Here is a 26,056-nt window from a genome sequence, read left to right as displayed (position 1 = left end):
CCGGGTCAAGCGGCGGTCTGCCGAGAGTCTCTTCCGGGGCTCGGAGCGCCGCACACGGGTCGCGCCATTTTTCAAATCCTTTTTTTTAATTACCAAATGAAACACAATACAATACAAAACTCTCGTAGAGGATATAAACTCAACATTCAAAAAAGTATAAACAACATTCACAGTACTTGATACATTTCACAGTATAGAAAATAGTGCAAGATAACAAATAGGGAGCGCAGGCCAAAAGACACAGGAGGCATAAATCAAAACTGTAATAAATGAGACATGTTATCATAAATCCTTCTTACAGATTGGCTGGATTTCAGTTTCTTAAGTGATATTTAAGTATTGTTTCAAATCAGTAATGAACCATGTAAAAGCCGGTTTGCTATTTCTGCACTTCCTACAGTGTATATGATATTACCTAAGAGAATGACAATGTTACTCATATCAGGGACAGATGGATATCAGTTATTAACGTAGAACATAATATGATGAGACAAGTCAAACTGGGGGATATCATTAACCTTGAGTGATAACCAGCTATGTATTTCTAACCAAAACAGGACATGCAAAGGACAAGTGTTGTAATGTTTCACAAGTTAAATCACAAAAAGAGCACAAGTCCACCTCAAATTGAAATCTTCTTTTTAAAAATTCTGCCACCGGGTATATATTATTAATTATCCTGAAATGTGTTTCTTTAATTTTTGGGGAAACGGGCCACTTAACAAATTTAGAAAAAGCCTTTTCCGTAATCGACTGATTCCCATTAAAAACTTGCAAATGCTTTCCTGAGTTAAAATCGTGGAAAAGAATGGATTTAAAATTTGCTCTAATAACCTTATTATTACATTTACTATCGTTTAGATTACAATTTCCAATTCTTAAGTTTGGCAACGCTGGCTTGACCTCTGAATAAAACACGTTGTTGTAGATAAACTGTCTTAATGCCAATGGGATTGCCTGACAAACCTGCCTGTATTCTTTTTGAGTACAACCTAATTTAAATTTCTTCATAAAGGACATATAATCTTTAGCAGATTACCTTCTGAGTCCAACAAATCAGTTACAAACAAGATATCCCTCTCAAACCAGTTTCTATTAAATAACGACTTTCTATTAACTGTTATCACTCCATAGGGTAGACATGTGGGGAGAATAGTTGTGTGTAAATATCATTTTCCAGAAAGAAAGGATCTGTTTGTGGAGACTAGATAATTTAACAGGAATTTTACTAATCTCAATTTTTTTTAATAGAGATCTGAGTATATGAAACCACATGGAATCAGATTGTGACAAACAAGCTCTGAGCCAGTTAATCTTAAAAGTTCCTACCATTGATTCAAAGTCTAAGGCTTTAACACCACCCTTATCATAATCTTTTACTAACTGAGATCTTTTAATACAGTGGGTTTTATTTTTCCATAGGAATTGAAAAATGACTGAGTTGGCTTTCTTTATGTTTTGTGGAGAGACATACAGAGAATGATACGCGTAAATGAATTTGGATAGACCTTCAGCTTTGGAAAGGATGACTCTATCAAATATAGAAATATCTCTGGTCAGCCAACGACTACGAGATCTCTTCATATCGACAATACAATTACAGATGTTGGTGTCTTCCCTTCTGATCATGTTTTTAGATATCACTATTCCTAAATATTTCATTTCTGGTTCTACTCTTATTGAAGCAATATTAAAATCAGAACATGTGTGGATAGGTAATAATTCACATTTTTTAATATTCAGACATAGTTCTGAAGCCTGGGAGAATAAAGAAATAATATTGAGAGCTTTAATTACCATGGGGTTGTCTTTTAAAAACAGAGCTGTATTGTCTGCAAATTGACAGATTCTATATTCTTTGTCAAAAATGGTTATGCCTTGTAGATCGGGGCCATTTTGGATGATCAGAACCACTAATTGAGTGGTCAGTCGAATACCTCGCTTCACCGCAAACCTAGCGGTCATTCCAGGATTAAGGGAAACCAAGCTAAAGATGTTAGTGTAAAATATTTTGATTATATTGCAAAAGTGTTTCCCAAAACCCAGGTGATGTAAGGTTTCAAGCAAAAAAGAATGTTCAACAGTATCAAAAGATTTATAAAATTCTAGAAATAACACCAGGCTCTCGATAATCAAGTATATCAAGAATCAGTCTAATATGATTATGCATATTTCTTCCTTTTATAAAAGCTAGCTGACATTCATCCACTATATGTGTTAAACACTTATTTAAATGGTTTGCATAAACATGAGCCAATAATTTGTAATCATTGCACAGAAGGGTTATGGGTCTCCAATTATCCAATAGAAGTTTGTCTTTGTTAGGTTTTGGGATTAGAGTGATGAGACCTTGTTTCATTGTGGGGGAGAGATTAGTTGTTGAGATACATTTTAAATAGCCATTGTAAAACATTACTCTAATATCATTCCAGAAAAAGGAGTACTCTGTCAATTCAATTCCTGGGGCCTCATGTATAACGCCGTGCGTAGAACTCACACTATAACATGGCGTAAGCACAAAAGCGGGATTGTGCGTACGCACAAAAAAATCCAGATGCAGGAATCTGTGCGCACGCAAACTTTCACATTCTTCCACTACATAAATCCCGATCAGCGTGAAAAGTAACGCACGTGCCACACGCCTTCTGTCCCGCCCCAGCTCCTCCCAGAATTATGCCTCTTTGAATATGCAAATCAATATAAATAGCCTTCTAAGAAAAGACAATGGGAAAAGCACGGGGGAAAATATAAGAATTTCAGCGAATACCAAGTGGGGGCAAAGGAAAAACGTACTATTTGTTGGCTTAAACAGTGGTATAATCAACAAAAGGAAGTTGATCGAGTGACAGAGTGTCGGAGAAACTCGAAAGATCAAATTCACAAAGTCGCACAGTGCCCGAAATAAAAAAGAAATCACATATCAAAGTCGCCGTGAAAAGGCAAGTCGTAGCCCACCGTCTGAGTGTCATATGAAAGCTTATTAGGGTACAAACAAAAAACATAGGCACACAGTGGGGAAAAAGCACGAAATGTCAACTTTAATCTCGAAATTTCCACTTTAATCACGTAGTTTATTTTGCCATTAAAGTAGAACATCATAACTTCATCTTAAAATCGTTTAATTTACTAGTTTCTCAAATCCCATTGTAACTAAAGTAGGACGTTAAATGTTTTGTTCTGTATTTGATCTTCTTTGTGCTCAGTGTGTGAATCACTACCTGCTTCTTAAACGGGCTTTCTCTTTCTCCGACAGTACACATAATCCATTACATTCGTGATATTACAGCTCTCTGAATAATTACAATACTGAGATGTATACGGGATATCTTTTTCATGATGATAGGAATGAAAGCATTTTATTAAACATGGGAACACGGTGGCGCAGTGCTTGTTCATATCTCACGCAAGAGACTTGCTGCGCCATACGCGACCTTCGATGAAATAATTTATCACAGCAGTACTGTCTCTTTCAAACGTACTATTTTCTTTTTTCTTTTTTTTTTTTTTTTTTTTTTTTTTTTTTTTGATTTTTTTTTTTGTTTTTTTTTGTTTTTTTTCTGTCCACCCTGGCCATCGGACCTTACTCCTTTCTATGTTAATTAATGTTGTGTTATTTTAATTTCTTATTTTGTCTTATTTTTTCTTCTCTTCATTATGTAAAGCACTTTGAGCTACTTTTTGTATGAAAATGTGCTATATAAATAAATGTTGTTGTTGTTGTTGTTGTATTCCTATCCCTACTTTTCTTTCTCCAAATACCCAATTGCCACACAATCAGCTATGTAATAGACGTGAAGCCATTTGTAAGCTTAGAACGCCGATTCTTCAAAACTTTTAAGGAACATTGAAATATCTTCGTAGTACATGTTTAATTATTCTATCCGTCTATCTTTCCAGTGTCGCGTCAGTGCAAGAATACAACGCAATGCAGGAACAATACCTGAACTAGCTAGCGCTGCGGCACCGTGTCCTCAAATGTTTAATTATTAACAATACAGATTATTTAAATGAAGTTAAAGTTTAATCTGTATAATATAATCAACATATTTTGCTGCATTTCATCTTAAAAATGAATACCGTCATCATATGTAAATACGCGCTTTATAAAGTGGCGCAGGTTGTGCAATATTATAACTGTAGTCAGGGCCGGATTTTCCTATAGGCTAACTAGGCTTCAGCCTAGGGCCTCAAGATCAAGAGGGGCCTACATTCAAATTGTTAGCAAAATTTTATTATCTCTCATGTAATTTACAAACTTAAAAATGGAAGGTGAAAAGGGCCTCATAAGTGGAATAGCCTAGGGCCTCTTTTCATATAAATCCGGCCCTGACTGTAGTGCAAGTTTACAGTGAGGTAATTGTACTTATAAGTAAACAGTTCTACAAGGAGCACTTGATGGACTGATTGAGTGCGTTTAGAGTTCTTGGGATGAAACTTTTTCTAAACCGCGAAGTCCGTACTGGGAAGTCTCTAAAGCGTTTTGCCGTGGCTAAGGCAGCGTCTGCTTCATGCTGTGTACCGATAATTGTCTTTCCGATCAGCTGCTGCTGTGATTCCCCACTCAGATACAGTGATATAAATACTCCGAGTGGTGCAGTGAGAGTAATATGGAAAAAGATGATCTGCTGTGGCAACCCTTAACGGGAGCAGCTGAAAGAAGAAGAAGAAGTGCAGTGAGAGTAACAACGCTAAAGCAGTTATGATATTTGGAATACTATGGCTATTCCCTGGACCATTATATTGCTGCAGATTAATTACAATCAGATGCATTACACTAATAAACAATATGCAGTTAGTTTCAGTGTATTTATAAAGCCGCGTCAGGAATGTGGATCTAAGAAAGAAAGGTTGATCACACAGGAACAGTAGCACTGCTTTGACGCTGGGTGCTGCCAGTCTACAAAACCGAGCGGAGAAATTGCGTACGCCAAGGTATGAGTTACCGTGGAAATGTGCGTGGCTTTACGCCAAGTGTAGGTTTTATTCATCGCGATTTGAGCGTGGAAACATTCGTACGCAACATTTCTGTGCGTACACACCGTTTATATATGAGGCCCTTGGTGATTTGCTCCTGAGCAACTGTCTGATTGCTTTGTCCAGCTCATCAATTCTGAGGTCATCCTCTGTAAAATCCTTCAAATCTTCATCCAGTGTTTTAATAAAACCTTGAATTTTCCTAAGAAATGCAGTACCGCTATCCGCTGAATAATTTGACTTATAAAGGTTGCTGTAAAACTGTAATATTTCCTCATTTACTTGGTCTTGATCATCAATTGTAACTCCCTTGATAATCAGTTTTTGAATTTTCCTTCTAGCTTGTCTCTGTTTTTCCAAATCAAAGAAGTAGGAAGAGTTTTTCCTCCTCTTCAATCCATCGGGCTCTTGAGCGAATAAAAGCACCGTTTGCTTTCTCTAAAAACAGTTTGTCTAATTGAGATTGAAAATTGTTTAGTTGTATTTGTTCCTCCAATGATAAATCTTGTTTGCAGCATAATTTCTTAATGTCCTCAATAATGCTTTGTTGCTCATATTTTTTCTGTTTAGTAGAGGATTTGCTGATTTGAATTGCCACCTGTTTAACTTTGAATTGGAACCATTCCCATTTGCTTAAACTTGATGTTTCCAGTTGGCCAATTTCCTCAATTAATTGTTTCACTTCAGTACAAAAGTTTTACCTGGAGGTGGGGCTTGATGGCGAGCGCCTGGTGGTCGGGCTTGCACCCATGGGGCTTGGCTGGGCACAGCCCGAAGAGGCAACGTGGGTCCCCCTTTCCATGGGCTCACCACCTATGGGAGGGGCCAAGGAGGTCGGGTGCAGTGTGAGTTGGGCGGTGGCCGAACGCGGGGACCTTGGCGGTCCGATCCTCGGCTACAGAAGCTGGCTCTTGGGACGTGGAATGTCACCTCTCTGAAGGGGAAGGAGCCTGAGCTAGTGTGTGAGGTTGAGAGGTTCCGGCTAGATATAGTCTAACTCACCTCGATGCACAGCTTGGACTCTGGAACCAATCTCCTTGAGAGGGGCTGGAGTCTGTACCACTCTGGAGTTGTCCCCGGTGAGAGGCGCCGAGCGGGTGTGGGTATACTTATTGCCCCCCGACTTGGAGCCTGTACATTGGGGTTTACTCCGGTGGACGAGAGTGTAGCCTCCCTCCGCCTTTGGGTCCTAACTGTTGTTTGTGCGTATGCACCAAACAGCAGTTCGGAGTACCCACCCTTTTTGGAGTCCTTGGAGGGGGTGCTGGAGGGCATACCTTCTGGGGCCTCCCTCATACTGCTGGGAGACTTCAATGCTCAGTGAGACCTGGAAGGGCGTGATTGGGAGGAATGGCCCCCCCGATCTGAACCCGAGTGGTGTTTTGTTATAGGACTTCTGTGCTTGTCACGGATTGTCCATAACAAACACCATGTTCAAGCAGTGGGGTGTTCATATGTGCACTTGGCACCAGGACACCCTAGGCCTCAGTTCGATGATCGACTTTGTGGTCGTGTCGTCGGACTTCCGGCCACATGTCTTGGACACTCGGGTGAAGAGAGGGGCGTAGCTGTTAACTGATCACCACCTGGTGGTGAGTTGGCTTCGATGGTGGGGGAGGATGCCGGTCAGGCCTGGTAGGCCCAAAGGTGTTGTGAGGGTCTGCTGGGAACGTCTGGCAGAGCCCCCTGTCAGAAGTAGCTTCAACACCCACCTCCGGCAGAACTTTGACCACATCCCGAGGGAGGTGGGGGACATTGAGTCCGAATGGGCCATGTTCCGTGCCTCTATTGTTGAGGCGGCTGACCGGAGCTGTGGCCATAAGGTGGTCGGTGCCTGTCGTGGTGGCAATCCCCAAACCCGTTGGTGGACACCGGCGGTGAGGGATGCCGTCAAGCTGAAGAAGGAGTCCTACCGGTCCCTTTTGTCCTGTGGGACCCTGGAGGCAGCTGATAGGTACCGGCAGGCCAAGCGGAATGCGGCTTCGGTGGTTGCTGAGGCAAAAACTCGGGCGTGGGAGGAGTTTGGGGAGGCCATGGAGAACGACTTTCGGACAGCTTCAAGGAGATTCTGATCCACTGTTCGGCGTCTCAGGAGAGGGAAGCAGTGCAGTGTCAACACTGTATATGGTGGGGATGGTGCGCTGCTGACCTCGACTTGGGACGTTGTGGGTCGGTGGGGGGAGTACTTCGAAGACCTCCTCAATCCCACTAACATGCCTTCCAATGAGGAAGCAGAGCCTGGGGACTCGGAGGTTGGCTCCCCCATCTCTGGGACTGAGGTCACCGAGGTGGTCAAAAAACTCCTTGGTGGCAGAGCCCCGGGGGTGGATGAGATACGCCCGGAGTTCCTCAAGGCTCTGGATGTTATAGGACTGTCTTGGTTGATACGTCTCTGCAACATCGCATGGACATCAGGGACAGTGCCTCTGGATTGACAGACAGGGGTGGTGGTCCCCCTCTTTAAGAAGGGGGACCAGAGGGTGTGTTCCAACTACAGAGGGATCACACTCCTCAGCCACCCTGGAAAAGTCTATTCGGGGGTTCTGGAAAGGAGGGTCCGTCGGATAGTCAAGCCTCAGATTTAGGAGGAACAGTGTAGTTTTCGTCCTGGTCATGGAACAGTGGACCAGCTCTACACCCTTAGCAGAGTCCTGGAGGGTGCATGGGAGTTTGCCCAACCAGTCTACATGTGTTTTGTGGACTTGGAAAAGGTGTTCGACTGTGTCCCTTGGGGAATCCTGTGAGGGGTGCTCTGAGAGTATGGGGTACCGGACCCCCTGATAAGGGCTGTTCAGTCCCTGTACAATCGGTGTCAGAGCTTGGTCCGCATTGCCAGCAGTAAGTCAAACATGTTTCCAGTGAGAGTTGGACTCCGCCAGGACTGCCCTTTGTCACCAATTCTGTTCATAACTTTTATGGACAGAATTTCTAGGCGCAGCCAGGGTGTTGAGGGGGTCCGGTTTGGTGGACTCAGGATTGGGTCACTGCTTTTTGCAGATGATTTTGTCCTGTTTGCTGCATCAGGCCGTGGCCGTGACTCTGGATCGGTTCACAGCTGAGTGTGAAGCGGCTGGGATGGGAATCAGCACCTCCAAATCCGAGACCATGGTCCTCAGCCGGAAAAGGGTGGAGTGCCCTCTCAGGGTTGGTAGCGAGATCCTGCCCCAAGTGGAGGAGTTCAAGTATCTTGGGGTCTTGTTCACGAGTGAGGGAAGAATGGAGCGAGAGATCGACAGGCAGATCGGTGCGGCGTCCACAGTGATGAGGACTCTGCATCGGTCTGTCATGGTGAAAAAGGAGCTGAGCCGTAAGGTAAAGCTCTCAATTTACCAGTCAATCTACACTCCTATCCTCACTTATGGTCATGAGCTATGGGTAGTGACCAAAAGAACGAGATCGCGAATACAAGCAGCTGAAATGAGTTTCCTCCACAGGGTGTCTGGGCTCTCCCTTAAAGATAGGGTGAGAAGCTCAGAGTAGAGCCGCTGCTCCTCCACATCGAGAGGAGTCAGATGAGGTGGCTCAGGCATCTGATCAGGATACCTCCTGGACACCTCCCTGGTGAGGTGTTCTGGGCACGTCTAACCGGGAGGAGGCCCCAGGGAAGACCCAGGACACACTGGAGGGACTATGTCTCCCGGCTGGCCTGGGAACGCCTCTGGATTCTCCCAGAAGAGCTAGAAGAAGTGGCTGGGGAGAGGGAAGTCTGGGCATCTCTGCTCAAGCTGCTTCCCGCGCAACCCGACCTCGGATAAGCGGAAGAGGATGGATGGATGGATGGATGGACAAAAGTTTTCATTATTTAGAAGGATGTTATTAAATTTCCAAATAAGATTATGAGGACCCTCTTTAGTTAATGAAATGGACAAAGAAATCACCCAGTGATCAGTTAGAGAAGATGCTGAGATTTCACACTTTGAAATATCATTGCTCAAATTGTTTGAAATTAACCAGTAATCTATCCTTGAACTTTGACCATTGTTTGAGGAATTAAACCAAGTGGATTTAGTTGCAGTGGGATTTGTCAGTCAGTCACACAGGCTGACTCTGGTGACCAGGTTAAAAATATTATCATCAAAAATGTGACATGAAGCCCTAGATGGAAAACTGTCTAAGGTTTGTGATTTGGGTTCGGTGTTCATCGGGGTGCCAGTTTGGCAATCTGTTTTCTCTTCCTTTTTAAGCCTTTGTATTCTTTTTGTTCAGTAAATGGTATTCTTTACAAAGATTCTCTGGGAGGCTGGTTTTGTGCTCAAGCCAAACGCTTTCGTGGTTTTCCCCTTTATCTTCAAATATGTTTTACATTATTACATTTTGTTAGTATATTTTTGAGGTTTGAAATTAAAAGCACATTTTGGTTAGGCGTAGGCTGATGCCAGCCAGTTTAGTGGGAGCTTGGCTGCCTTGTGCACCTCCTCTGGATAGGCTGGTGGGATTCAGGCCTTCTTCCTTGGCTATTTTTGGAGAATCTGCACTACTTTGGTCAGTTTATGGGAGGGGGGATCATAACCCTGATTAGGGGGGTGGTGTAGGCTCATCTCTACAATAAAATGGAGGCTATAGAGACGCTGGAGATGGATGTACAGAAAATGAAAACGGGGCAGATCACGATGTCAAGTGCCAGTGAGTTTGACAATGAGAACAAAGATAATTTGTAAAGCAAAAGATGAAGGGAGGGAGTTAAGAAGTTAAGAAAAGTTATTGGCACGGATGAAGAATCTGATGGTTGGGTTAAAGAAGTTAGGCAATGACTTCAAGGAAGGAGACTTTATAAAATCCAGGAGTGGAGAAGGCATAAAGTAGCAAGGCTAATATTCCAGGCTGAGGTCCAGAGCAAGCAGTGGAAACAAATGTTAAAATGATAAAAGTGTAGGGGAAAGACCCGTTGGACAAGGGGACTGAACAGAATCTCCCATCAAATCAATAATATGGATGATTCAAGGAGAGACATGTGAGAAAGATTGTGAGGTGTGAAAGTCTGGACATGGAGCTGGAGGACGAAACGTGATCTGTGGTGACAAGTGTGTGCGTCATGTATCTGTTTGAAGTTCTGTGTATTTTATGTTTTATTGTTGGTTTTGTTATTATTTTTATGATTACTCATTTTTATGTTTTTTTCTGTTGGTTGTATATGTGATGTGATAACACTGTACTGTCTCTTTAATTGTAATTATGTTTCAAGATCATTATGGGAGGAGCCCCAAGAGATGGGACCACCCTGACATCACCACTTCTGTGCCTGCCCTCCCTCTGGCTATTTCAACTGGCTGAGAAGGCTCAGGAGTAGGATTCATTCATTTAAGGCATTTCTGTAGCATTGCTGTGTTTTTAGCGTTGGATTTTCTGGTGTTTGGAATATTTTTTGCTTTATATTAAGGATTCTGATTACTTCTGATTGATTGCTGTGAAATGCCTTTTAGGCCACTCTGTTTTTGCCTCTTTTTGCTCTGTTGAGCTTTTGTTCTTTATTAGCTATTTAATGTTAATACATCTTTGATTTTTGAGGGTTCTTTATTGCCTTTTTGTGCACAAGCTGGATGTTGACAGTTATTCTTCTCCTTGTGGGGCTCCCAGTTTATTTTTGAGGTATTTATCGTAATTTTGCCCGCTTCCCATTTTTTGGCCTGCTCCAGCTGAAACCAGCAGGTAGCCGTAGGAACCTGGCTGAAATTTGGTGAGCCTTGTGCTGGATAGACCTGCTAATATTCTGTCCTGCTACCTCACCTAGTGCTTCTTTTGGAGGCCTCACCACATTTTGCCTTGGAGGAAACATCCATATCATAATAGCATGTTGTGAACCCTACCTCAGAGAAGCACATAAAGGGGAGCAGCCTGCCTCAGAAACACCACAAACAGCAGGACCTTCAGTCCTGCCCTTACTACAGGCCTGGGCTACTCCGTTGGCCTCACCAGAGGCAACCTAACCCCAACTTGAAGGGCAGGGTTATGGCCTGCATCAGCTCAGAAATGGGACTGCATTTTTTAAAAAAGGAGATGTTCAAATATGCCCCCTTAGCAGGAGTGGGAAAACCATATAAAAATATCAGGTTCAGAGGACCAGCACAATGTTTCAAGAATTTCTTTTCAGAAAAGCAAAAAGACAAGGCAAGCAAAAGCAGCCAAAGCACCGTACATCAGTGAGTGGGTCTGTGAATAAGAACAAAGGTATGACATGTCTGCTGATGTTTTATAGTATGTAGTTAGTTATTATTTTTCATGTCTTTGTTATTTTTTGCGTTGATTATGTATTGGTGTGCTGGCTCTTTAAATGGCAGTATGTTCCATGTTCTGTATGGGTGGAACCCTATCTTGGCATTTGAGTCCAGCATTTCAGTGAGGATCTTTGTGAAGTCTTTTGGAGTGCCAGTATTATTCTTTATGGTTGGATTTTCTGTCGTTTTTTTTTATTATTAGTTTGCTGTGTCTTAGAAATTTTGATGACTGGACTGTGATTTTAGGGACTTGTTCATTGTGGAGGGCCCTTTAGGAAACTTCTTTAATGCTTCTGTTTGCTCTTTTTCTATAAAGATTCTTTTGTTAGGCCATCTTTGCACAAGCTGAAGTTTATGGCTTCTCTCCTCTGGGTGGGCCTTGTGTGATACGGTACGCCATTTCAAGGTTATTTTGGGGCTTCATCCCCCTTTAGGCCTGGAAAGCCTGAGGCAGGTCATTTGAGTGGGGATTAGCTCAACAGGGTGAGCTTTTATCAGAATCCGAATCACTTTATTGCTAGCATGTGAAACATACCAGAATACAAGACTTTACCAACTCAAGACAACACAATTTCCACCCACCATTTACCTGACACTGTGCAAACCAACACACAAATACAGCAGTTTCTTGAGCAAAGACATTTTCAAACTTCAGGAGTGCCCTCAAATGAATAGAAAAGCTATACAAAATAATACAGATATGAAATAGTACAAGTTCAGCAAATTGAAGTATTTCCGAGTAGACAAACAGCACAGTTACCAGTTTTATGTTGTAAAAAAAGGATCTGAATACCTTGAGGAAAGAAGCTGTGGAGATGGCATGTAGTTCGGGTCGTGATAGACCAGCGCCACCTCTGAGATGGCAATTTAATGAACAGATGGCTGCTTGGGCGGCTGGAGTTCGCTGCTGTCTTTCCTGCTCTGGCGATGAGCAGATCTTTTAATGTTAGGAGATAACAGCCAAAGACTTTCTCAGCTGAAGAAATCACCCGCTGTAACCGAGTCTTAGAAAGAAAGGAGGCAGAAGGAAACCAAACGGTGATGGAGGAGGATGAAATACTCTTTCATGTTGGCAGGGTATGCATGTACCAATATACACCTTGATATGCCAAGCTTCTTTAGCAATCTCTGCCTGGCTCTCTTGATGATGGAGGTGATGTGCTTGTCCCATTTTAATGTATTAATAAGAGAAGTCCCCAGGAATTTCAACGGCACAGTCTGGCCATTAACTTGCAATGGTGGACAGTTAGTGACTTGTCGGTGGAAATCAATCATCTTTTCCACTGTCTTAATACGAGGGACATTCAATAATTTATCTGCCTCAGTAGGAAAGAAAAGAGTTTTCAAACAATGTTAGTTTTATTTTTCAATCTAGTCCCCTGATAGCTCCATACACCTCATCCACTTTTCCTGGAATGACTTTAACCCCTTTGAAAAGAAATCTTTTGTTTGACCCTCAAACCAGGATGACACAGCTGCCTTGACGTCTTCATCGCTTGGAAACCGCTGTCCATGGAGAGATTTCTTCAAAACTCGGAACAGGAAATAATCTGAGGGCGCCAGGTCAGGACTGTAGGGGGGATGGTTCAGCTGCTGGTCCCCACCTTCTGGGATGGCAGCTTGTGACTGACGTGACATGTGATCCGGTGCCTTGACATGAAGAAGCAGCACGCCTGCTGGGAGTTTTCACATGAGGACCCTCCTGACCTCCTGCCTCTTGGAATGTTAGACTCGACTGAGCCCCAGCGGCGCGTGAGTAACCCTGAGACGTGTCCCAACGTGCCCAGGCATGCTTGCTAGATCAATTAGTGAACACCCCTGGTAGCATTGAGCTCCAAGTTGTTATAAGAACGCCATTCTACAAGACGGCCCGCCTCTCTTTGATAGGAAGACACGTCATGATTGGAGATGAGGCCCACTACGGTTGTGTCATCTGCAAACGTTAGCATTTTTCAGGATTTGTCCATGGATCTACAGTCTTTTTTATAAAGTGAAAACTGGAGGGGTGAAAGGACACAGCCTTGGGGGGGCCTGTGCTAACTGACATTGGATCTGACAGATGGGGGTCCAGTCACACATACTGCTTCCTACCTGTCAAGAAACTCCTGATCCACTGGCAGACACCATAGGGCACACCTAACTGGATCAGTTTACTCCGAAACAAGAATGGTGTTGACGGCTGAGCAGAAATCCACAAACAAGACCCTGACACACAGTAGGTGTGAGGCGAGTAATGGAGGCCTAAATGAAGTGCCTCGTCCACTGAACGATGTGCACTACGTGTGAACTGAAGGGGATCGAGGAGAGGGTCAGTGATGGACTTTAGGTAGGACAGCATAAGATGTTCAAATACTTTCATAAGCACTGAGGACAAAGCAATTGGCCGGTAGTCGTTAAATTCAGAGATTTTACCCTTCTTGAGGATTTTGAAGCAGTTTGCTGAGCTGCAGGGAAGCACAGACAGGTGCTGACTGAGAGTGGCGGGTGAGACTTTCCAGATTACCTCCAGCGAAGATCTGGTCAGTGCAGCCATGTTGAGGCCTCACGGCCCTTTGTATTGACGGAACCTCCGATTCACAGAGCTGGTCTGGACTGCGACTTAATAAAAAATGAACCAAATGTAATAACGCTGACTCTTACATGTATTAAACTGATGTTACGTGTTGTCTAAATCGAAAGTGGATTTCAAAAATATTGTCAAAGCCAGTCTGCTACTAAATGAGGATCATCTGACTGAGCAGCTCTGAGAATTTAGAGGTGCGTTCATTCAAAGGTTCTTTTATATTTTTAAGAGGTTCATTAGTCTGCCAATAACAAATTCATTTAACTCAGAAGAATTTAAAACGGCTGTCAATCCTGCAATACAAATGTGGAGCTTGTCGTTTGTCGAAGTGTAAAGGGTCAAGTTTAAATTTGCTGCAGGGGCTTTGGGCTGTAAAGGCTGCAACACCAAAGTGCTCCCTCCACTCCTGGAGACGTTCGGCTCTCGTGGCCGGTGTTTGCAGATGAATGGAGAGAATGATTACTAAGAAAACGTCCTCTCTGTTGAAGCCCACAGTGGCTTTATTAAAAAAGGAGAAGAGAAGATGACATTAGGAGCATGAAATTAAAAGCGAGACGGTGAAAGACACAGAGAGAAGGCTTTAATATGCCATGGGGACCGAGTCTACTGCGGGCTAGGAGAACACTAACAGTCCAAAGAAGTCATGAGAGCTCCTAATACTGTCAGGTGTGCGCCTGCTCTTGGTGAGCTCAGCGAGTGCCAGGATTCTGCCCAGTGCCACTCGTCGCCTTGGCCACATTAGGCACGTAACGTCTGGAAACGAGAGATGTGCCAATGAGCCTCCTCCTTGAGCTTCGTTCACGGTTTGTTCCTGCCTCGCGCTGTTTTCATGCTGTGGCTGACACGACACTGGAAGGATAGAAGGATAGAATAATTAAACACGTACTACGAAGATATTTCAATGTTCCTTAAACGTTTTGAAGAATCGGCGTTCTAAGCTTACAGATGGCTTAACGTCTATTACAGAGCTGATTGAGTGGCGATTGGGTATCTGGAGAAAGAAAAGTAAGGACAGGAATTGGAGGTTAGTACATTTGAAAAAGACAGTACTGCTGTAATAAAGTATTTCATCGAAGGTCGCGCATGGCGCAGCAAGCATCTTGCTGTAAGACATGAACAATCACTGTGTGGTCCCATGTTTAATAACACGCTTTAACTCATATCATCATGAAAATGATATCACGTATATTTCTCAGTATTTTAATTACTCAGAGAGCTGTAATATTACAAACGTAATGGATTCTGTGTCCTGTTGGAGGAAGAGCACGTAGTGATTCAGGCACACAGAGCACATAGAACATCAAATACACAACAAAGCATTTAACGTGCTACTTTAGTTACGATGGGATTTGAGAAACTAGTAAATTAAACGATTTAAAGATGAAGTTTGTGATGTTCTACTTTAATGACAAAATAAACTACGTGATTAAAGTGGAAATTTCGAGACTAAAGTTGACATTTTGTGCTTTTTTCACACTGTGTGCCTTTTTTTTTCACTGTCCCCTAATAAGCTTTCATGTGACACTCAGACGGTGGGCTACGACTCCCCTCTTCACGGTGACTTTAATATGTGACAACTTCTTTTTTATTTCGGGTACTGTGCGACTTTGTGAACTTGAGCTTTCGAGTTTCTCTGACACGCTATGTCACTCGATCAACTTCCTTTTTTTGCTTATATAACTGTTTAAACCAACAAATAGTACGTTTTTCTTTGACTCCATTTGGTATTCGCTGAAATTCTTCTATTTTTCCTCGTACTTTTGCCATTGCCTTTTCACAGAACGCTGGGCTTAAGGGCTATTTATATTGATTTGCATATTCAAAGAGGCGTAATTCTGGGAGGAGTTGGGGCGGGACAGCAAGCGCGTGCACGTGCGTTTATTTCCACGCTGAGCGGGATTTATGTAGTGGAAGAACGTGGAAGTTGGCGAACACACAGATTCCTGCATCTGGATTTTTCTGTGCGTAAGCACATTTCGGCTTTTGTGCTTACATCATGTTATAGTGCGAATTCTACGCACGGCATTATGCATGAGGCCCCAGATCTGTGCAAACATAACGGTATACATCAAGATGTGCAAACACACAAACACACATGTGGAAAACACACAAACGCAGGAAGAGCATTTGGGGCACTAGCCAGTGATCCTCATGTACTGCTGGCCACAAAGAATAACGTGCAATTTGAGACAAAGAGCAAGTCTGTAGGTACAAGTCCAGGTACTGACTGAAGCCACACTGATAGGTCTGGATTTATATGGCTACTGGACAGGAAGAGGCGGGTTTAATGGAAGGAAACGGAAATTATGTCACAGATGTGCTGGGCTTCCAGTCTGCAGAGGACAACAACGCCCCCTCTTGACTGGGGTTGGACTGGCAATCCATGTACTAGCCCTTAGAATGCCTCCGCTTACCATGAGCACAGATAGATAGAGTGAAAGGCACTATATAATAGATAGATAGATAGATAGATAGATAGATAGATAGATAGATAGATAGATAGATAGATAGATAGTGAAAGGCGCTACATAATAGATAGACAGGCATTCATACACTCTTATACTTCTGTCTCAACACACACCTACAAATTAACGTTTCTAATCTGTGCTGCTCCTTCCTTTCCATGCGTGTATCTCGGATACGTCCAGAGTGGTGAGATAAGACACCACTTGCCTGTGTTTTCTGTCTCTTCTCAAATTTCCCAGGACCAGGAAGAGGTTTGTTTATTCAGAAAGCAAAATAGAACATTACAAATATTTAGGTGAGAACAGGCCTTTCAGCCCAACAAAAGTCACCAGTCCTATCCACTTAATTCCTCCAAAATAACATCAAGTCTTTTGAAGGTCATTACTGTCTGTTATTTGAGAATTAGTCAAATCTTAATGTTGGTTTAATTTTTATATTTATTTGTGCACGGTTTATGTTTGACGGCTAAATTCGTGTTTGCTGTGTTTTAATTGTTTTAATCTTGGTTTCGCTGAAATAACCTGCTAACAACGCAAAGGGGGCAATAAAGTCAAAAAACATCGAGATTTTAAACCTCCGTCCAGCAGATGGCAGCGATGAATTATAGCGCAAGCAGAAGTCTTTTCCGGGCCACAGTGCGCGTGTGCTTTGCGCAGGCGCGCTTGCTGTTGGTGGCCGCTGCCCCGGTCGTCAGTGTGCTGGCGCCTCTTTCTCGACAGTGCGGTGAGTTTTCTTTCTTTTTTTGTTTTCTTTCGATGCGTTGCTGATCGCGATGGCGGACGGAGTGCAGTGCACATGGATATTTATTTGCTTTGTTGATGATTTTATCTGAGACGACTTGCATGAGAGGTCAATACAAACGTGACCGGCTTTACTCGTGTGATTCACTGCGGTTCTTGGTTACACGTCTGACATACGTACAAGTGGGTGCCATGGCGCTATATAACGGTGAGGCGAGTAGAGTGGGTGCCGTTTCTCCGTCGTGCTGTGACTTTTCTATCTCTTTAGCTGTCGAATGGCTCGACGTGAACGGTGCTGTGCGCAGGTAGCTTGTTCAAAGCACAGTGGAGTTCTCGCTAACCTCCAGATAGGTCGATGGGTGATAAGCAACAGTAGATCGGTAATAATAATAATCGGCATTGTGGTGAAGGCTTTGGAATCGTGTGTTCAAATCCCGACACTGGTGTGACCCTGAGCAAGTCAATTCACCTGCCCGTGCGCAATTAGAAAAAAAAACAATAGAAATGGAACCGATGTCTTGTATGCCAGATGTTGTACGTCGATTTGGATAAAGGGACACACCAACAAAATAAAACAAGTCAACAATGAGCTCTTTAGATTGCACCCTTGTCTTGCTGCCTGCCTGCCTATCAGTCTATGAGGTGGAAGTGAAGGGTGCTCTCTAATTGTAGTCATGTCGCCCCACAGTACAAGTACAGTGACGTCCCCCCTTTAATGCCCACGTGAGTTTGGCTGAACTTCCAATCCGCATCAGCAGCAGTTTCACCAGACTGTCGTCTTTGCTTTGTGATGCCAGGTGGTCTTCTGTACTTTTGCTAACCCCCCCCCCCCCCCCCCCCCCCCCCCCCCCGGCACACCCTTGTCATTGTGAAGGTAAATTCCTGACTGGAGGTGAACTTGAGACTCGAAGCCACAGCCCCCCAGTGCCCTCTTGGTGCTTCTTCTGCTGGGCTGTGATTTTTAAATTAGCTGCCCCTTTATGAGGTGGCCTCTTGTCTAAAGGTGGGCACACACTGTGATTTCTGAGCTCAATTTGTAGGCATCGACTGATTTTTCGGAGGTGCCCTGAACTTCACCTTCATCAGCCGTCGTTTCATGCATACTATGAGAGGGTTGCGGTGCCCACATCTTACGATTGAGCCCAAGCAGAGAGCCTGGCATGCTTCATTTTAACATGTCTCTGGCATGGAGCACACAGACTGACGCGCTTTGGCACCTTTTTGTTCCTTTAGCGATCCCAGGACCCCCCAGGTGCCGCACGGACCGAGGGCAGAGCTCCGTTCTCAAGGATGATGGGCGAGTCCACCGGCACTTCCCTTGGCTTTGAATTTCCTGAAAGAGAAGAGGAGGCTTCAGAGATGCCAAGGGGCTCCAAAGTTATGAAAGCCAGCCTGCCCCCTGATTTGAGGAAGAAGTACGCCTTTGTGAGGAAGAAGGTAAAGCCGAAAGTCTGAGGCGGCAGACAACAGGATTGCTTTTTAACTTTGGGGTTTTACGGAAGTGCACGCCGTTTAATGGCTTAGTGTATCATGAAATCAAGACGTAGAACAAATCAATTCAAAAGTAAGTCGAGGAATCCGCAAGTGTGCAGAAGGGGAGTCATCAGTGCAGCCCCCCCACACGAGACTGGGGCAGAAGTGGCCCACGTGTGGCACTCGCAGGTTGCTTTCCTTTCACTGCAAACGTCTCGGTGGGCTCTGAGTGTGGAGACTCCCGGCCAGGCCACGTGTGGCAGTGCGCGCGCCACCTTGTTGTCTCCTTTGGTACGTTTGGGTCATCGTCCTCCTGACCACCAGGCACCGAGTGGCACTGCAAACTGCTGGGGGTATCCCTTGTGATTCACAATGCCAGTCACCAGCTCGGCCTCTGGCACAAGAAGCCCAGACCCTCCCACTTCCCCCTCCTTGGTGTGACACCCTGAGGAGATGTCCTGTCACATACAACGCCCTGCGTGATGAACCCAAGATTTGTCCTTTGTCACTGTCACTCGCCCTGTCAGACCTGCAGCACAAAGTCTCCTCCTCACTTCACTGTGGTCACGCCAGCTGGTGACCCTCCGGGCCTGATTGGGTGGTGACGTTGGCTCTGCCAGGTCTCTTCCAGTTGCCGGTGATACTTTGACTGTTTCTGCCGTTTCTCTAAACGAATGACCTACACTTGGTGACGTTATCTGTCAAATGCCGTTGTCTTGTCATTGTCACTAGACTGTTGCCCAGGTGGTACTTAGAGGGCACAGTGACCCAGTCTGCCTTAAGACACACAGAGGGTTCTTAAGTAGTCAACAGAAGTTGGGACACCGGTGCTAATTGTTGGCTTCATTTGCTTTAACTGCTGCAGGACGTCTGTGTGTCGTTCCCTGACAAAGACCCCTTTGGAATGTCCTGGAATGTCCTGCTTTCGGTTTTTGCGAATTGAAATCTCGGCCGGTTTCCTGTTACCTTTCCGCCATTTTAGGTCATTTCAGCCGATTGCGTGGTAGTGGGGTGTTGTGCTGTGTCAGCCATTATGGAGGTGCTGAGTGTAAGTTGCTTTGGATAACGTGTTTCTCTTGCTGTGTTTTCTACAGGCCTTTGCCATTTTCGTCCAGTCGAGGGAGTCCACCCCGGGTGGGCAGGTGCTGCCCAGGAGAGTCTGGCATTGCTGTGCTCAGGCCTTCCTGTGTCCCGTCACCATCCACAAACATGTGGCCGTGCGTCACGAGGCTGACGTCTTGAGAAGTGTCGAGGAGATCCTGAAGGCGCTGATACGGCCAGACGAAGCCAGCAGCCAGCAGACGCCCTTCAGACTGCCAGGGGAGGCCATCGGGGGCGCAGATGTGGACCCGAGTCCCATGGACACGGAGCAGAAGGACAGGCAAGTCATCTCCGTGGCCAGGATTTCTGGTACAGCGTCTTGTGAAGTCTGATGGCACAGGAGACGTTTGCTTGGAGAGCAGCTACTGTCACCTGTGCCGCCGACTGCCCGTGTTGTGACTTCGTTACATGTGTCACCGTTGTTGATATTCTAATTCCTTGTTGGAACGTGAGCACTTCAAGTCTTCCCAGGTTTTTTTTTTCAATTAAAAGTATTTAACCTGGTTGAATTATTTTTGTGGTGTTTTCGTTCCCATTTTGTTTATCATGGGTGCCGCCATTGGGTGTTGTGGTTGGCAACACTTCGGGAGGCCTGTAGGTATGAAGGTCCCAACGCGCACTCGCTGTTCTCCCAGGTTTGTGGAGAAATAAAAGTTTCCTTTGTGTTTCTGCTCTCCGTGTTTTCAACAAAGAGTTCGAGTTTGGATTTCTGGTTGACGACAGGATGAGCTCGACTGCCCAGTTATGAATCGGTTCTTGCCTTTTAGCTGGCATCTCTTCTTCTTGTGCCTCATTGAAAATGTGCTGTGGCAGAATATGGAGGAGCTTACCGACGAGAGAAGGGGCACAGTGAGGGACAGTGAGTGACAGCTGCCTGGGCGGGGCCGGGTGTCTGAGTGACAGCTGGCTGTGCGGGGCCGGGTGTCTGAGTGACAGCTGGCTGGGCGGGGTCGGGTGTCTGAGTGACAGCTGGCTGTGCGGGGCCGGGTGTCTGAGTGACAGCTGGCTGGGCGGGGTCGGGTGTCTGAGTGACAGCTGGCTGGGCGGGGTCGGGTGTCTGAGTGACAGCTGACTGGGCGGGGCTGGAGAGTTGAGCGTTGTTTTGACTTTCATGTGCTAAGCGGCAGGCGGCCTGCACGCACTCTCCAGTGTTATGATCAGGAGTGGATATGACGGCACTATGCAACACATTGGTAGGGTCCTGATTCTTCTGTGTCCGTGGCACTCGTGGCTGCTCTCTGGTGCCATGATTATCGAGTACGCCTGCCTCACCTTGCTTATGTGGTGTCTGTAAAGCTGTGGGCATCTGTGCCATCATGGAGGGCTAATGACTGTGCCCATTAACATTGGTCGAGGGCTAATGACTGTGCCCATTAACATTGGTCTATAGACTTGGGGCCAGCACAGCGTGTATGTCACTTGAGCCTCTCCAGCTGTGACCCAAGTGTCATCACAAAGCTGGGCTACTGAATTGCTTTGTTTGCTGTTGATGAATGTTTTAATTACTGCGTTATTGTTATGTTTAGACAGGAAGAGCTGTGTGTGTGTGTGTGTGTGTGTGTGCGCGCCCTGTGGAGGACCGCGTCCCTGAATGGGGTGACGACTTAGCAGATGAATATTCAGACAGGAGGCCTTAACACCGGCAGGCCTTTCAGATGCAAGTCAGTGGCTAAACCCCAAGGTTGAGTTGGCGCTGCCCTCATGTCTGCTCTGTTGCTTTCCCCGCAGTGAACCAGGCCAGGTGCTGCTCTTCTACTGCTACTGTGACCTTCAGGACCCCAACGGCGTCTGCGTGTGGCAAAGAGGTCTCTGTCAGCGCTTACAGCTCACCGGCAAGGTAAGTGCTGGGCCAGTAGGGGGTCCCTGTATGCTGACTGCTCACGCAACCACAGCTGCCATTTTAAGGTCTAGCTGGCACCGATCCTTTAATAAGTAGAAAGTAATAAAAGGGAATTCACACAATAGAAAGAAAACACAATGACAACAATGAAAATGTCTGTCACAGTCGCAGTGCTGGCTTTCTGCAGAAATGTAGAAGTGTCTGAAAGGATCTCTGGCAGAGGGTTAGATGGGCACAAGTGCATGTGGCACTCATCTTTGGCCCAGCTGGCCTGTCAATGACCAAGCCTGGCACTTTTGGTGCTTCACTATTTATGAGTGTGACTGGGAGGCAGACAAGTCGGTGGGCTTTAAGAAACTGAGCCTTGAAGGCCTGCGGAGTCACAGGAGAGACTTACAGCTGAGGGGCAGTCAATGTGAGACTCGGGCGGGCAGCTGTCTATGTGAGGCTCAGAGGAACCCATTAAAAAACACTCGGCTGACCAAGGATGTCGGCGCAGCTCGCTGGCATGGTGAATTCACCGACCCGCCATTTGACGAGGAAGCAGCGAGGCAGAGACCTGGAGAGCCAGCAGGCCGTCTTCAGGCACATAAAACACTCGCTCAAGATGGTCAGACGAAAGGCGTGGACAGCTTCAGTCACATGAATGCCAGCCCAGCACATGCCAAGTTCCAGAGCAGAACCAACCAGCGAAGAGTGAAGCATAAAACAAAACACTCAGAGTGGCACTCACTGGTGGGCTTGAACCCTCAGACCTGAGCACCGGTCAGACACTTCACTCCCAAACCCCCCAACAACGTGACAGTACCCCATTAGCAGCACGTCCTCCAGGATCCGCCATAAAACTAAGCGCATGCCAAGCTTGAAACGGAGGAGGAGGAGGAAGTGCCGCAGTGGCCGTTCTGTCCGCGGTCCTCCCACAATTCACGGCTCTGCTTTTATTTTAGGTCCGAATTGCCAAGGAAGGAATCAATGGGACAGTCGGGGGCAGCGAGGCGGCCACAGAGCTCTACGTCGAGGCCATGCTCTCTCATCCAGTCTTCAGCAACGTCATGTGCAAGGAGGACTTCAAGGTGAGTGGCAGTGGACTCTGGTTAGGGTCTCGCCCTCGGATTCCATTCAGTGACCCTCTCACGGTCGACTCCAAGCTCCCTTCATCTTGATAGACCCATCAAGTGAGCCGTGGAGCCGCCCTCCAGCGGGGTGGTTGGCACTGAACGCCATAAGTGGGGTCTGCTCTGCCTCATGATGGCTTCCTGTATTCCTAGTAAGAATGGAGAAGTGCGGAGTTCAACCGAAAGGTAAGAAAAAAAAGAGAGAACGGTGGTGGCGCGGGCGAGTGGCGCGCTGGTCTGAGCTGTCGGCCTCGACTTTGTTTCCTCTCTCCACAGACCAGCAGTGGCGGCGCACGGTGCTTTCCAGACCTGCGAGTCGGCGTCTACAGTGAGATTGTTCCCCTAGGCATTGACCCGTCTGCGTTGTCCTACAAGGTGGCAGGTTGGTATCATTAACGTGAAGGAGACAGCGGGCTCCATTAACGTTCATCAATTTCAAACCAATTAAAACACACGCGTGTCTTTGTGTGAACTCGTCACGGAGTCCGTCATTTACAAAGGTGCTGGACTTGTCACAGTGTGCTGAGCCTGCACGCCGCGAAAGGCGCCATATGTGCCAAAGTGAGCCTCCTAGCAAGTGCTGCGTGGCGTCCAGCAGTCACTGAGAGCTGTGCCAAGCGAGTCGGCGTGCATCATGGGTGTCAGGCGGTGAGCTACTGCACCCTGACGCCACCCTGCTTGAGCCACACAACTGTCCCTGTACCTCAGAATTCACCTTTGGTGCCCCTCGTCACTTCACTCCTCGTCTGTTTTTGTTGCTCTTTTTCGTATTTAGAGTTTGTGTTCGTCCCGTGCAGAAGGGAAGCTGCGTTGGCACCCGCTCTTGTGTTGTGTTCATTGCATCACGTGCCAGGGGTGTGCGGTGCGGGTACCAAAAAGGCCAATTTTTAAAGCAGCATGGTGTTGGCATCTCAAAAGTAAAGGCTTTTGTGCGGGCACCTGGCACTCGGTCATTAATTACCCGGGCACTCCTCTACCTTAATATAAACTGCTGCCCCCGACTTCCCAGCTGTCATCCTGATTTTCTGTTTGTCTCAGTGCGCCAGTGTTGGATCAGAACTAACACAAAGGTGGGGGCGACAGGATTATCAGATGGCGGCCATCTCCAGCGTTTTATCGTTGGTTGTGGATGGAGGCGTTTAAGAGAAACGTGTTTGAGATGTGCTGGGCACACGTTATTCATGATGGATTAAAAGCTTCTGACGGGCACAGATCAAGTTTGGTTGGCGTGGGAAGGCCTTCCTTGTGCCTGACTGGGCCGGCTGTTTTTTCACATTCCGAATGCCACACACACACACACGTTGAGGTCTCCACTTTGTTAGCTGAGGTGGGGGCACAGACGTGTGACCAGTATCTTGGGTGGGCAGTATGGCAGAACTACCTGCACTGTGAAAATGCGCTTGTTGTAACACAAATGAGCTCAGATGAGCGTCTCGTGTCTTTAAAAGCCGTCGGCTTTCATGTGGTGCCAGGCATTTGGTCCTCTGCACTGTCTTTGCCAGGGTTGGCTGTAACCCTTCACTTGACTTTCTGTGTGTTTGCCTGTGCCTGTGATCCCCCCCAAAACCCCCCCAATCAGTGCCCCTGGCCGTTGGGAGCCGACAAACTGCAGACGTCCTGCACTGGACACATGAAGGAGCGCAGCAGCTGGCACCCTGTGGGCGTCCATGTCTTACAGTCTCATTTCAATTACCTTTCAGGGCACACTTGGGCTCGAGTTGGTTTTTGAGCAGCAGTGTGACCGTCACCCTTGAGCCCTGTGCCCACCTCTTGCGGGTCTTTGCTCTGCTCTTTTCTGTGATCTGGGATGGTGTTGACCCCAATGCCAGACCTTATTTGACTGTCACGGCTGAGAATAGCAGATGTGGCACACAAAGTGCCAGGCAGCCATGTGCTGATTTCCCATTTAACCACAAGGGCCTGAAGGTCCCGGGCGTCCCGCACTAGCCCAGAAGATGGCATACCAATGTGCAGAGCACGGTGACGTTAGCGGAGAGGAGTGCCCACATGGCACCTTGAATGGCCGCCCTCTTCATCCCACCAGTCACGTAGGACACCCACTCACAGATCTCGCTTTTGCCAGCCTGGACTCGCACACCCCTTGGGTTCATTTGTGTTCTCTGTGTTGTTTTACAGGAGCCCACCTTTCGCCCGAGGAGTTTCACGAGGAGGTGGAGCGCTACGTGTCGGAGGAGAGCGGGACCCCCAGTGACACCATCCTGCTGGACTGCCGCAACTTCTACGAGAGCAGAATTGTGAGTGTGCCCACCGGCTGGCCTCCCGCCTGTGAGCGGACCACCTCAGCTCACCTCCCCTCGTCTGTGTCTTCTCTCGCAGGGCCGCTTCACCAAGTGCCTCGCTCCGGACATTCGCAAGTTCAGCTACTTCCCCGATTACGTCGATCAAAATGTGGACTTGTTCCGAGAGCGGCGGGTGCTCATGTACTGCACGGGGGGCATTCGCTGCGAGCGGGCATCGGCCTACCTGCGCTCCAAGGTCAGTCATCGGCTGCAGTGAGCTTGTGCTCGGGTGACGCCTCCTCTGCCGTCTGGGGGCTGCCCATTGGCCACACCCATGTCGGTGACCCCCCCTGTCTGGGGGTCTCCCTGTGGCGCCTGCCAGCCTCACTGCTCTTTGTTTCTTCTCTTCCAGGGGGTATGCAAGACGGTGTACCAGCTGAAGGGTGGCATTCACAAGTACTTGGAGCGTTTCCCAGATGGTTTCTTTCGTGGCAAACTCTTTGTCTTTGATGAGCGCTATGCCATTGCCACAAATGGTGACGTCATTTCCAGTGAGTACCACCGGCTCTTGCTGCCCTGTCTTGGTTTTAAGGCGGGTAGATGCCAGTCTGGTCTTCGTCCTGGCGTCAGGTTTATATGCCAAGTACCCCGAGTCCTGTTGTTCATCCCTGCACTTTCTTGTCGTTAATTTCTCTCGTCTGTCTCTTGATTGTGCCACCTTGGGCTAACAGTAACCCTAAAACTTTGTCTCTCCCTGGCAGACTGCAAGTACTGTGGAGCCCCCTGGGATCAGTACAGGGTGTGCACATCTGACCACTGCCACCAGCTGGTGCTGTCCTGCAGCGAGTGCCAGGGAAGAGGAAGGACCGCCTGCTGTGCCACCTGCCAGGAGAAGGCATGGACGTGTGCGAATGACCAGCTGAAGGAGGAGTGCGACTGCACCAGAGCGCGGCCTCGCATCCCAGTGGAAGGAGCTGCTGCCACCGCTGTCCCCGTCCCCCTCAAGTCATTGTGACATCGCTGGGCACATGCAGGGCGCTTTTATCAGCAATAAAGATGGAAGATGAGCCTCCAGGGCAGGAGCAGCTGACTCATGAACCGTGGAGGGGGGGTCTGTCACATGAGGGCACGGGGTCTATGTGGGCTGGAGAGGAGAAAGTGGCATCGGTGGGCGTGCCAGTGTTTAGTAAAAATCACAGACTGAGAGCGGCTGTTTGTTTTTAATGATGTGTCACTAGAGATGCCATTTGTCAAGGTGGAGGAGATCTTCAGTGACGGTGCCTCTCGCAGGTTCCTGGCACTAGTTCTCTCGCACTCCTTGGTCTTTTTTTG

General features: G+C 46.8%; 1 protein-coding gene across 1 annotated transcript; it reads left to right on the top strand.

Moving 5' to 3' along the window:
- Window positions 1–16,867: 16,867 nt before the first annotated feature.
- Window positions 16,868–25,930, top strand: LOC114655024 (thiosulfate sulfurtransferase/rhodanese-like domain-containing protein 2). Its single transcript, XM_028805929.2, has 10 exons — window positions 16,868–16,938; window positions 18,189–18,392; window positions 19,523–19,809; window positions 21,258–21,366; window positions 22,317–22,442; window positions 22,761–22,866; window positions 24,621–24,739; window positions 24,822–24,980; window positions 25,137–25,275; window positions 25,486–25,930. The coding sequence occupies exons 2-10, from the start codon at window positions 18,246–18,248 to the stop codon at window positions 25,737–25,739; spliced, it is 1,446 nt and encodes a 481-aa protein (XP_028661762.1). The 5' UTR covers window positions 16,868–16,938; window positions 18,189–18,245; the 3' UTR covers window positions 25,740–25,930.
- The last annotated feature ends 126 nt before the right edge of the window (window positions 25,931–26,056 follow it).

Source organism: Erpetoichthys calabaricus, chromosome 7 (genome assembly GCF_900747795.2).
Source record: "Erpetoichthys calabaricus chromosome 7, fErpCal1.3, whole genome shotgun sequence".
NCBI lineage: Eukaryota > Metazoa > Chordata > Cladistia > Polypteriformes > Polypteridae > Erpetoichthys > Erpetoichthys calabaricus.
The sequence above is the reverse complement of the archived record's forward strand: the minus strand, read 5'-3'. Positions and strand labels throughout refer to the sequence as shown.

What these genes read in the sequence shown, in the direction of transcription:
- LOC114655024 (XM_028805929.2), top strand. Translation starts at nt 18,246, where the DNA reads ATGATGGGCGAGTCCACCGGCACTTCCCTTGGCTTTGAATTTCCTGAA. An exon ending in ACGCCTTTGTGAGGAAGAAG is followed by an intron (nt 18,393 to 19,522) that starts GTAAAGCCGAAA and finishes TGTTTTCTACAG; the next exon opens with GCCTTTGCCATTTTCGTCCA. An exon ending in CGGCCTACCTGCGCTCCAAG is followed by an intron (nt 24,981 to 25,136) that starts GTCAGTCATCGG and finishes CTTCTCTTCCAG; the next exon opens with GGGGTATGCAAGACGGTGTA.